This window comes from Oncorhynchus masou, chromosome 13 (genome assembly GCF_036934945.1).
Source record: "Oncorhynchus masou masou isolate Uvic2021 chromosome 13, UVic_Omas_1.1, whole genome shotgun sequence".
Taxonomy (NCBI): Eukaryota; Metazoa; Chordata; class Actinopteri; order Salmoniformes; family Salmonidae; genus Oncorhynchus; species Oncorhynchus masou.
This window is the reverse complement of record NC_088224.1, coordinates 24,020,711-24,033,279: the sequence shown is the minus strand read 5'-3', so window position 1 is coordinate 24,033,279 and position 12,569 is coordinate 24,020,711. Positions and strand designations below refer to the sequence as shown.

General features: G+C 44.8%; 1 protein-coding gene across 1 annotated transcript; it reads right to left on the bottom strand.

Moving 5' to 3' along the window:
- Window positions 1-8,370: 8,370 nt before the first annotated feature.
- On the bottom strand, window positions 8,371-12,420 carry crtap (cartilage associated protein). The gene is made up of 7 exons (XM_064983254.1): window positions 11,850-12,420; window positions 11,234-11,383; window positions 10,533-10,704; window positions 10,192-10,320; window positions 9,841-9,986; window positions 9,551-9,634; window positions 8,371-8,882 (listed from the first exon to the last, which is right to left on the bottom strand). Exons 1-7 carry the CDS (start codon window positions 12,306-12,308, stop codon window positions 8,841-8,843), a joined length of 1,182 nt encoding a protein of 393 aa, XP_064839326.1. The 5' UTR covers window positions 12,309-12,420; the 3' UTR covers window positions 8,371-8,840.
- Window positions 12,421-12,569: the final 149 nt, after the last annotated feature.

Here is a 12,569-nt window from a genome sequence, read left to right as displayed (position 1 = left end):
TAAAACTATTAATAATTTTAAATTCCTTATATTAATCAAACATACACCATCATTTTCTTGTTTTTTAAAATGTATTTACGGATAGCCAGGGCACACTCTAACACTCAGACATAATTTACAAAGCGTGTGTGTGTAGTGAGTCCGTCCGATCAGAGGCAGTAGGGATGTTCTCTTGATAAGTGCATTAATTTGACAATTTTCCTGTCCTGCTAAGTATTCAAAAATGTAACAAGTACTTTTGGGTGTCAGGGAAAATGTAAGGAGTAAAAAGTACATTATTTTCTTTAAGAATGTAATGAGGTAAAAGTAAAAGTTGTCAGATATTTAAAAAGTAAAGTACAGATACCCCAAAAAGTAGTACTTCCAAGTATTTTTACTTAAGTACTTTACACCACTGCCAAACAGCAAGTTACAAGAGACCATATGGGATTTGTGTGTGTTCAGACAGCAGTCATTTGCTGACATGCTAGTTGTCATAGTTATGACGGGTGAGTGTGCAGTGGTGTAGGCTGATTGGTGGTGGCGCTTGTGCTTCTTATCACTCAGAAGTTATGTAGCAAGCTATGATGACAACAATGCCTGTCATGGACGTTTCCCAGTCTCTTTGAATGTTCAAAATCATAGTGATAAAACACTTTTAATTAAAGCCTCAAAGGGAGTCATTTTTCTCAAGCCACAGCAGTCAACTAGCTAGATAGGTAGCTGTTTAGCTTTTGTAGCACATTCACTAATTTGTTTGTAAACAATTAAAGGGAGAACAAATATTTTTTACTACATATTCATCTCCAGCACCACCACAACATCAGTATATACAAAAAATGGCTTGTTTCTATGTTTTGTAATAAAAAAGATAGTGGAAGGTAAGTGTTTCCAATGACATCATCAGTGTGCATCATGTCATTTTAACCAATTATGGTTACAATGATGAGTAGGTATTGCCACACCAATGATGTAATTGGAAACACTTATTTTCCCCTATGTTTTTTTACTACTAAACATAGACATTTTCACATACAGTATGTTGATGTAGAGGTGGTGCTTGAGATGATGAATGTGAAGTTGTTCTTGTCAAACTGTAAGCAGAGCAGCTAGCATGCAACAAGATATGCCAAATAACATTATAAACATTACTTGAGGGCAAATGTATCAGATTTGACTGTTCAAACACAAGTCGCATGGCGACAGATTTGTATCTGACTTCAAACCACCTACAAAGGTTGTTTGAAATGTGGCTTGACTGCAAATCGGTTATGTAAAGTCACTTCAAACTGCCAATGTGAACAAGGCTTTAGATTGGCACAATGTTATGGTGTGTATAAAATGTACATTTTTGAGTGGATGGAAGTTTGAACATTTCTGGGGGTTAACAAGAGGTGAGATATATTATCAGACAGTCAATGCAAGGTAGAGAGGAGAGGAAAGTGGGGAGAGGAAAGTGGGGAGAGGAAAGTGGGGAGTGGGGAGGGGAAAGTGGGGAGAGGAAAGTGGGGAGAGGGGAGTGGGGAGAGGGGAGGGGAAAGTGGGGAGAGGAAAGTGGGGAGAGGGGAGAGGGGAGTGGGGAGAGGGGGAGGGGAAAGTGGGGAGAGGGGAGAGGAAAGTGGGGAGAGGAAAGTGGGGAGAGGGGAGTGGGGAGGGGAAAGTGGGGAGAGGGGAGTGGGGAGGGGAAAGTGGGGAGAGGGGAGTGGGGAGGGGAAAGTGGGGAGAGGAAAGTGGGGAGAGGGGAGTGGGGAGGGGAAATTGGGGAGAGGGGAGTGGGGAGGGGAAAGTGGGGAGAGGAAAGTGGGTGAGGAAAATGGGGAGGGGGAGGGGAAATTGGGGAGAGAGGAGAGGGGAGTGGGGAGGGGAAATTGGGGAGAGGGGAGTGGGGAGAGGAAAGTGGGGAGAGGGGAGGGGAAATTGGGGAGAGGAAAGTGGGGAGAGGGGAGTGGGGAGGGGAAAGTGGGGAGAGGGGAGTGGGGAGGGGAAAGTGGGGAGAGGGGAGTGGGGAGGGGAAATTGGGGAGAGGGGAGTGGGGAGGGGAAAGTGGGGAGAGGGGAGGGGAAAGTGGGGAGAGGGGAGGGGAAAGTGGGGAGAGGGGAGTAGAGGTAAAGGGAGAGGGGGGAATCAAACATATAGAGACTTGTCTAGATGGGGTGTGTGTGTCTGCTAAACGACTAAAATGTAAACTATTTGTGCGTGTGAGTGTAGGTTTTGACAGAGACGGCTGGAGAGAGATTTAGAGTAGAAGTCCAGACTGCAGACTCAGTTCAGAGACAGAGACGGCTGGAGAGAGATTTAGAGTAGAAGTCCAGACTGCAGACTCAGTTCAGAGACAGAGACGGGGGCTCGGGGCATAAGTGGTGTGTGTGTGTGTGTGTGTGTGTGTGTGTGTGTGTGTGTGTGTGTGTGTGTGTGTGTGTGTGTGTGTGTGTGTGTGTGTGTGTGTGTGTGTGTGTGTGTGTGTGTGTGTGTGTGTGTGTGTGTGTGTGTGTGTGTGTGTGTGTGTACGTGCATGTTTTTGTGCGTGTGTATATGTGTGTCTCACACCGGTGTGATGTGCTGGTCAGCGGTATGACGTGTTTGAAGGTTTCCAGACTGCATTGGGAGACGCCGCCGAGTGATCAGAACATCAGACTAACGGACGCTACCATGACAACACAGGCAGACCGACAGTCAGACAGACAGACAAAGACCTGCTACACACAGAAGTGCCCCCCCCCCTAGTTTGATCTCTATATTTGGGTCAATTAAAATAAATGTACTAAGTTAGTCAGAAACTTCTAAAATCTTTATCAATGCAGAGTTGAAATGGAGGATGTTATGTGAACTAATATACAAGGGTATCTGCATACGTTAGCATGTAGCCTTGATTAATATGTTAGCTTTTTTATTCATAAGAATAAATGTTTCAGAGGAATAATAAATGTTTATAATGTAATAAATGTTTCAGATGACAAAGACTACAGAGATGGACTAATAACATACAGTACATGGCTTCATTTTCCTCACACACAACAGCACAACATTGTAAAACTCACTACTATATTTATTGGGCTGCAGGTAGCCTAGCAGTTTGAGTGTTGGGACAGAAACTGAAAAGTCACTAGTTTGAATTCTGAGCCGAAAAGGTGCAAAATCTGTCGATGTGCCCTTGAGCAAGGCACTTAACCCTTATTGCTTCAGACCCTGGCTGTGACCCCACTCTCCGAGGGTGTCTCAGGGAGAGTTGGGATGCAAAAAAAAAATACATTTCTAATACACGTGTGAAATTATTATAAAAGTTTATACTGCAGTGTAATTTAGGATTTGTTGTAGCTTCTTTAACCATGTCCATGACAGAAAGATAATTTATTTGACTGGAGTTTAAATAAACTAACAGCACAAAACACATGTAGCATAATACATGCATAATATTGCCATACCAACCCCATCTATCAATGTTCTGGTTCTTTTCATTGTTTGTGTGGAAAATGATGGCCATAGTGTTCTATAGTTGTAAAAGGTATCTGTATACTATTCAGTATTAAATGTCTTGTTTTTTGTAAACTGTGTTTTGAAGAGTGATGTTGGTGGTGAAGATGGGGGTTATGTAAAAATATTGTGTTTATCTGTAATGAGGATTTAAGTGCTGTTCTGTAAGAGTAAAATAGCCAAATACCACACTGTCTGTACCTTCATGACAGTATTTGAGTCAGTGATTGATTGATCGATAAATTCAGTTCCTTACCCACACAGGTGCCCAGCCCATTAGGTTTTGTAATATAATTATTATTGACAGAAACTGCTCAGATGTCCTCACAGGGTGAACTCTACTGCTTCCTGGTCTCTTTATGACATCATCTCTGTCTGGTCCATCCGTTTCAGATATTGGTTCCATTGAACAACAGTGTTAGGATGAAGTGTGTTTGTGTGTGTTCTAATAATAAACTCATAAATCTATAATTTTGTGATGCTAAGCGGTGTGTGTGTGAGTGCGTGCTGGCACTTTTCAAACATAATGGAAAAGAACGAGACAATATGTACATGGCTAGTTTTCCAACATGAAGACAATGATTTTCAAAATATCAACTCTCAGTCGCTGTTGACTAAGTTTGGAATCTTTTCCTTGCTCTTCTCAACCTTGGCGGCCTCTTAATAATGAGAAGGTCACTTTCTTTCTCATCTTGAGTTCAGCTTGCGTATGTGTGTGTGTGTATTTGTGCGTGCACATGTGGTTGACTCTAAGTAAGTATAAGTGTCTCTCACATCTAATGGTCTCTCTGTGAGCTACGATCTACAACTCCTCACAATCAGAATTTAACAGTGACCTGGTCTGAACTATGAACTCTGACCTCTAGCTGGCTCTCTGATGTCTGTACACCCACTCCTTCCACGTCTGCAAATTTCCTTTAGAAACAGTTAGAGAAAGAGGCAGGAGGGCAGGAAAAGATAGAAAGACAGGGAGAGACAGAGAGAGGAGGATGAAGACAGAGAAAGAGAGAGGGGTAATAGAGAGAGAGTGACAGAGTAAGGGTGAGAGAGAGAAAAACCCACTGGGGAACATTCTCACCACTGTGTGATAAATGGCACTGAGACTCCATGTTCAAACATGACTGTTTTCTCTGGCTGCTATCCTCTTCTCCGCTTAGCTCTCTGTCTCTCTCTGTCTCTCTCTCCTGCTTCCTCCACTCTCTCTCTTTCTCTCCCTTCCTCCACTCATGTTTCTCTCTCCCTCTCCCTCGGATCTGCTTTGGCCCAGGTCCGATCCGGATTCATCAAATGGACCCGCACCATCTCATCCCCTCCTGTCCAGTAGAAAGACAGCTCTGTCAGGCTATATGTGTGCCATGACCCACCTTTGTTACAAAGAATAAAACAGTAATTTGAATGTACAGTAAAACAAAGCACTGCAGGTTTTTCCTTCACAAGATCAGTGAGAAGGTGACAACAGGAGCAACAAGAAAAAATCTAAAATACATAGTTTGATCAAAACAATAAAGATTATTAGAAACATTATTGGAGCTCAAACAACTCCTATTATGCCTCACAACTCCTATGATGCTCTGTTGCCTATGTAATACACTGCAAGAGCAGTAGGACTTGCACAGGGCTAAGTGTTGGATTGAGAGCTGGGCATTGGGTTGAGGGCTGAGGGCTGGCCATTGGGTTGAGGGCTGAGGGCTGGGCACAAGGCTGGGCGTTGGGTTGAGGGCTGGGCACAAGGCTGGGCGTTGGGTTGATGGCTGAGGGCTGGGCATTGAGTTGAGGGCTGGGCACAAGACTGGGCATTGGGTTGAGGACTGGGCACATGGCTGGATGTTGGGTTGAGGGCTGGGCACAAGACTGGGCTTCGGGTTGAGGGCTGAGGGCTGGGCACAAGGCTGGGCGTTGGGTTGATGGCTGAGGGCTGGGCACAAGACTGGGCAATGGGTTGAGGACTGGGCACATGGCTGGATGTTGGGTTGAGGGCTGGGCGTTGTGTTGAGGGCTGGGCACAAGACTGGGCATTGGGTTGAGGACTGGGCACATGGCTGGATGTTGGGTTGAGTGCTGGGCATTGGGTTGAGGGCTGAGGGCTGGGCATTGGGTTGAGGGCTGGGCACAAGGCTGGGCTTCGGGTTGAGGGCTGGGCACAAGGCTGGGTGTTGGGTTGAGGGCTGAGGGCTGGGCACAAGGCTGGGCACAAGGCTGGGCTTCGGGTTGAGGGCTGGGCACAAGGCTGGGTGTTGGGTTGAGGGCTGAGGGCTGGGCACAAGGCTGGGTGTTGCGTTGAGGGCTGCGGGCTGGGCACAAGGCTGGGCTTCGGGTTGAGGGCTGGGCACAAGGCTGGGTGTTGCGTTGAGGGCTGGGCACAAGGCTGGGTGTTGCGTTGAGGGCTGAGGGCTGGGCACAAGGCTGGGCTTCGGGTTGAGGGCTGGGCACAAGGCTGGGTGTTGCGTTGAGGGCTGAGGGCTGGGCACAAGGCTGGGCTTCGGGTTGAGGGCTGGGCACAAGGCTGGGTGTTGCGTTGAGGGCTGGGCACAAGGCTGGGCTTCGGGTTGAGGGCTGGGCACAAGGCTGGGTGTTGGGTTGAGGGCTGAGGGCTGGGCACAAGGCTAATTGGAATGAACGGCAGTAGAAGCGTAGGTGATGCATTTCCTGCTTTTATTTATGCAGGAAAATAACAGTAAGGCATTTGATATATCAGATTGTTTTTATATAAATGCTGTTTGCCTGTCCCGATCCTCTCTCCCTCACTGGCTCACCTGCTCCTCTTTTTCTTTGCAATGAAAAACACTAGTGTGCGTTTGGTCTTCAGTCTGTTGCGTGTATAATAGCTCAGCCTACTCATTGATAGCCCCTACTTTAGTAAACTTGCACGAGACATTGCATGCCAAGAAATACAGCATTGCGATAGCCTACATCTTTTGATTACCGGTGCACAGTTCTGACTGTCTGCCTTGAGGCCGACATGCCTACCTATGACCTATGCATGGCTGTGCCCCTCCCATCTCTCTCGCCCCCCTGCTAGCTCGCTCTGTCTTTGCTGTGTAATATGCGAGAGTTTGTGTTCTCGAAGTAGACTATGGAAAATAGTTTCCTCCGTTGCAAAAATACTAAATCTTAGGAGTTGATAGGTTGAAGCTTGACATCCAGAAATGTGAGTCGACACCGGGAGTCTATTGGCAAGGAGTCGAGGAATCTATTATTTTGGAGTCGACTCCCACTTGTAATCTAAAATGGCTCAAACTAAAAATCACTGTTCTAAATCAACCTTTGAAAAGGAAAGTTCACCTGTGTTGGACTGGTAAAAAAAAACAGAGGGATAGGATGGCCTGAGATGGAGGTAAAAAGAAATAGACTCACCAGCGATAGAGAGGTAGAAGTTGTTGACTTCCCTGGCTCCTTTTGCCAGACACGTCTGACAGAGATTTAGTGCTTCCTTGTATAGCACTTACATTTTCCAAGCTGTGTACAGAGTCCTATCAAAATATCTTATCCCAGTCACCTCAGGTGAACTTCATGAAGGCATCAACACCTGTGCTTTCATATCCTGACACCCACACCCTCAATTTGAGGGAATGAAAATAACTTCCTTGTTTATTAACTGATTTGGAAGATAATTCATACAATAGGTACATTTATTAGCAATGGAGAGGTTTCAGATTAGAACGGAATGATTACTTATACATTCAGATATACCTTTCTGTTTTTCCAATGACATTCAATTCCGCATTGAAAAAGTAGCAAGTTTAAGTGTTTCACCTGAGCGGTTCTCACCACAAGTCAGAGACCACTATTATGACACACCAAATGTGTTTGATGGATTATTTTTGTCTTCTAATGCCTCTTAATGGGAAAGTAATCCAAAAGTAACAGAAAATAATACGATTACGTTACTGAGTTTGGATAATCCAAAAATTACATTACTGATTACAATTTTGGGCAGGTAAATAGTAACTCTAACAGATTACATTTATGTGTTTGTGAAGTCAAGATTTCTATTCTACTCTAATTCTCTGTGGATCAGATCCTTAAAAAAAAAGAAATCCACTTAAAATTACATGCCCAAATCTAACTGCCTGTAGCTCAGGAGCTGAAATTAATGTAGGAAAATATAACACATTAGATCTGGTTAAAGATAATACAAAAAACAACAACATGCGTTTCTATTTTGTTTTATCTTTGAAATGCAAGAGAAAGGCCATCATATAATATTACAATTTAGGCGCAATTTAGATTTTAGAGCAGTGTGTGTGCAAAGTTTCAGATACAATACTGGACAATATTGTGTATCAGTCTGCCCAAATGTGCCGAATTGGTCAATTGATACATTTTCAAGTACATAACTATAGAAAACATAAGAAAATAATATGGTGATACAACATGGAAGTTTACACACTCCCAGGAATGTCATACATGATGGATCATTAGCTTATACACCAACTTCCATACATCTAGATGGCCGGGCGGGGTGGGTGTGGAGCCACAGACAGCAGGGGTTCAAACTGTAAAACCCAGTTCCTACATTTGAACATAAACATTTATTTTATCAAACAAAACTATACTACATTTTATCTCTGGGACCCTCAGGATGTCAAATCAGAGCAAGATTCCTGAATATAAGTACATGAATTACCTTCAGAAGTGAATGTATCAAACCAGTTGCCGTGATAAAAGTGTTTTGTTGTTGTGCACTCTCCTCAAACAATAGTGTGGTATTATTTCACTGTAATAGCTACTGTAAATTAGACAGTGCAGTTAGTAAATTAGACATACAGCTGTATCTATGTCCTGGAAAGTTTGCTGTTGCTTACAAAAGTCAGGCTAATCACATTAGCATACGTTAGCTCAACCGTCCCAGTATTGGGACACCGATCCCGTAGTTAATAACATCATACTAAACAGAAAGCAATGATCACTAAAGAGGGCTTGATTTTACCATGTGGTTTTATTATTAAAGAACCATGTCAATATGTTTATATATTTCCTTGTAAGACAGTGAACAGTTTGATTTAATACATGAACAATAGACAAGAGGGGAGTGAACATATATAACAGAGAATGGCCACATATCACTATCATCACCAATTTAATACCACAATATCACTCACTGTCCGTACCTCTGCACTGTACATGTTAGCGCACATGATCCAGGACTATTAAAAAAACATGATTTAAAAGGTCATATAAGCACATAAAAAAAATTGAACCAATTTGAGCCAATCAGAACCTCCGGAACCTCCAAATAAATACGACCCAGTGGGAGGAACCAAGGCCCTGCGGCATTCTGGGAAAACCTGCCGTCGCTTGTTTCTGTCATTTAGTTCAGCTTTTTCTTTCTTTCTCTATATCTTTCTTTCCTTCTTTATTTGCAGTGCGTCCAGAGTGTGCTACTGATCCTAAGCATCCAGGAACTCATCTAGAAACTCCATCACTTCCCCCTGTACACACACACACACACACACACATTATTGAACCTGTAAGTATTCAACTGTAAGTATTGAACCTGAAGACTGTAACCATTCTCTACGGTTTCCTGATGGATATGCAGTGTAAATAAGGACTAACTACACTCTGATCAGACAGAGCCTCCAATTGGGTCTCCAGTTCCAGTCCTGGAGAACTACTGGGTGTACAGGCTTCAGTTCCAGAACTGCTCTAACACACCTTATTCGGCTAATCAAGGTCCTGATGAACAGCTGGTTGGCTTATCTACATGTGTTAGAGTTGGGCTGGCGCAGAATCCTGCAGTAGGGTGGCTCTCCAGGAGGAGGATTGGCCACTCTTATCTCTAGGCGAGTCATGCTGCCCCCAAGTTAACAACTCTGGCACTACATCTATGGGTTATTATTAGACATGCCTTTATTGTTGTGTGTGAGCAGTGTGTGAGTGATCAGCGCCTCCCTGTGGTGAGGTCAGATACAGCAGTCTGGTAAACACTAGTCACATTGTACTGCTTGGACACAGCTCATGTTATGTGAGAGGAATCTGTAGTTTATCACTAGTTTACAGAACGATTACATAGAAGACCCACTTCTGGACACATATATTGTATGACTCAACAATGTTGACATTAGAGACATAAATGGAGACACACACACACACGTACCTCGTCATCGCTCGCTAGGTGTTGTCTGGAGAACTCAAGCATCTCTAGCTGCATGGTGGTCTGGTTCAAGTACCGTACTGCCTCCTAAAATACACACACAAAACACACACAAGTCAGATTAACATCGATAAACAAACCCAAATGAAGACCTCAGCATTCAGTGAACCGGTTAAAACAAAAATCGATGACAAGGGGCCAAATAACCTGCATACGGAGATAGTGGAAATGCATGCGGTTTGTGTGTGCGCGCTTGTGCTGAAAAATGTCTGTATAATATGTGTGTGTCTTACCGATCTAGGTAGGAAATCTTCGTCGCTGAGTCCGTATTTGTCTCTGTGGTACTGGTAATACACCACGTTGTTCTTCATCACCTCATCACTGGGGTCAAACAACATGTAGCTGGTCACACACGGAACCGCGTTCTTCAGGTCATTCACTGAGGGGGGGCAATGACAGAGTCAGTGTGTGTGTGTGTGTGTGTGTGTGTTTTTGTGTGTGTGTGTGTGTGTGAGGAGTCCTAAATGTACATATTTGTAATAATATTGTAGTAACATACTCACTTGTGCCATGAGACTGCTATAACACATGCATGTGTAATAATAACAGTGGTATTTGTGATAATACAGCAATGTGACACTCACGTTTGTAATAGGCGAACTGTAGGTAGTGGTACATGGTTGCTACAAACTTCTCTACGATGAATCCTCCAACCACAGGAGTCAGCTCGGCCTCACACCTCACCTTCCTCTCCAACACCTCTGTGTAGTGGTCTGGGAGGGAGAATGGGAGAGAGATAGAAGAGGTGTGTGTGGGGGGGGGGGGTTATCATCACGAGTGACCTGTTCAAGATGATCAAGAGAAATCATAAATCCATTTGTCTAAATCAACCTTTGGACAGGTAAATATATCTGTGTTGGACTGGTAAATGACATGGAGGACATCCTCGCCTAAGATGGAGAGGATGAAAGAAAGATAGACTGACCAGCAATGGAGGGGTAGAAGTCTTTGAAGTCTTTGACCTCCCTGGCTCCTTCTGAAGCAGCCAGACATTCGTCGTAGACCTTGAAGAAATCCCTTAGAGCCAGCTCCATGTCTGACACTGAGGTACGGTAGTTATCACCGTTATACGCACGCACCGCTCGCACAAACAACATCTGGTACAACAACACACACACACATTGATACAGATTACATTACGAAGTTCATTTGAACTATTGAACTAGATTAGACCAGGGCTCAGATTAGCCCAGGGCTCCCGAGTGGTGCAGCAGTCTAAGGCACTGCATCTCAGTGCTACAGACCCTGGTTCGATTCCAGGCTGTATCACAATCGGCCGTGATTGGGATTCCTATAGGGCAGTGCACAACTAGCCCAGCGTCGTCCGGGTTTTACCGGGGTAGGCCGTCATTGTAAATAAGAATTTGTTCTACATGACTTGCCGAGTTAAATAAATAAAAAGACCAGATTTTATTCACCAGAGCACAACCTGCATCTGTGCACCACTACAGAGCTCCCTAAACCAACCCAACTGAGACCTCAGACAATGGTCCTAAAGAGAAAGTGTCTACAGTCGGTGTTCAGTCTTAGAGCTCTGAAAGCCTTTACCTCCTGTGACTTCAGGCTGGTCCCCTAACCACCTTTAACCCCAGCCATGGAGAGAAGTATTGGTGCATGTGTGTGTACCTCGTAGGACTTGGTCTCCAGGTCTGTGAGGTGTTCTTCAGCTCCAGGTAGAGTCCTGTAGTAGGCCATGTTCCTCTGCATCATCTCATCATCAGGGTGCTTCAGGAGGAAGGTGTGGGCAGCAGACACTGCCTTGGCCAGGTTATCAGACTGGGGGAGAGAGGAGAGTTATACACACACACACACACACACACACACAAACTGAGGCAGACAGGTTCACACACAAAACAGAGGCAGGCATATACATACACACCCAAGCTACTCATATAAAGTGAACAAAAGCACAGGGCCGTCTTCCTTAGTTTAGCCTCTGTGCATCCTAGCGAGAGAACACATTACTTAATAGAGTACAGTAGCATAACAGTGCAGAGGAGTGCTTGTAAACTACACAGTTCTAGTTATTGAAAACACACAATTTGTTTTATCTAAAATACAACTTAGAAAGTACTTATTTAAATATCAAATGCATTCAGTTATATTAGTTTTGAGAGACAGGCAGCTCGTCCACATATTTAAATTAACCCTCTCCTGCTCATAGAAAATACAAATGAAATACAAAATATATACTGCAGACAGCCGCATTGATTTCACTCTCTCTCAAAGTGATTTCACTCACTTTGAAGTAGGCGAACTGCAGGTATTTATATGGTTCCCGTTTCTCGAACTCCTCCACGGTGTCCCGGCTGGGCATGGTCTGTCTGAAGGCGGGCAGCCCCTGTTTGCACCGCTTGAGACACTGGGCCCTCTTCATAACGTTACCAAACACACGCAGCTCCGGGAAGTCGGTAAACTTCTCCTCGTTGTCAAGTCGCACTGAACTGCAGTTGAGGTTGCAGAAGGCCTCGCTGTCCCTGAGCAGCCTGTACAACCGGAGAGAGACCTCGAGATAGTCAACTGTCTCCTGCCATTTCTCTCCGGTGTACTGGTCTAGCGCGTATTTATACGCGGAGTCCAGCGGCATTAGTTCATTACGCGGAAAACTCCGGAAGCTGTATTTCTCGTATTGACAGAAGACTATTGTAACGGAAACCGCGAATAGAAGCAGAGAGATTAGCGGAGTGCTGGAGGTTGCCATCTTTAGTTTTTGTGTAGAGGTGGGACGGCTGGGCTACGTCTCTACTCTATTCCGCTCTCTGTGCCGTGCGAGGGTGGGACAGGGACCGCCTCTAACCCCACCACGTATCCGGATACAACTCTCCCTCCCCTGGCTGCTCCGGGCAGGGTGACGGGGTGAGGGCTCTGGGCAGGGTGACGGGGTGAGGGGAGGCGAACCACCGGGGCTCCATGCACCTCCCCCTAAATCAGTGCTGTTCTAGAGAGATCTGGGAGTAACATG

What these genes read in the sequence shown, in the direction of transcription:
- crtap (XM_064983254.1), bottom strand. Translation starts at nt 12,308, where the DNA reads ATGGCAACCTCCAGCACTCCGCTAATCTCTCTGCTTCTATTCGCGGTT. An exon ending in TGGAGACCAAGTCCTACGAG is followed by an intron (nt 10,705 to 11,233) that starts GTACACACACAT and finishes TTGTTGTACCAG; the next exon opens with ATGTTGTTTGTGCGAGCGGT. An exon ending in AAGATTTCCTACCTAGATCG is followed by an intron (nt 9,635 to 9,840) that starts GTAAGACACACA and finishes TGTGTATTTTAG; the next exon opens with GAGGCAGTACGGTACTTGAA.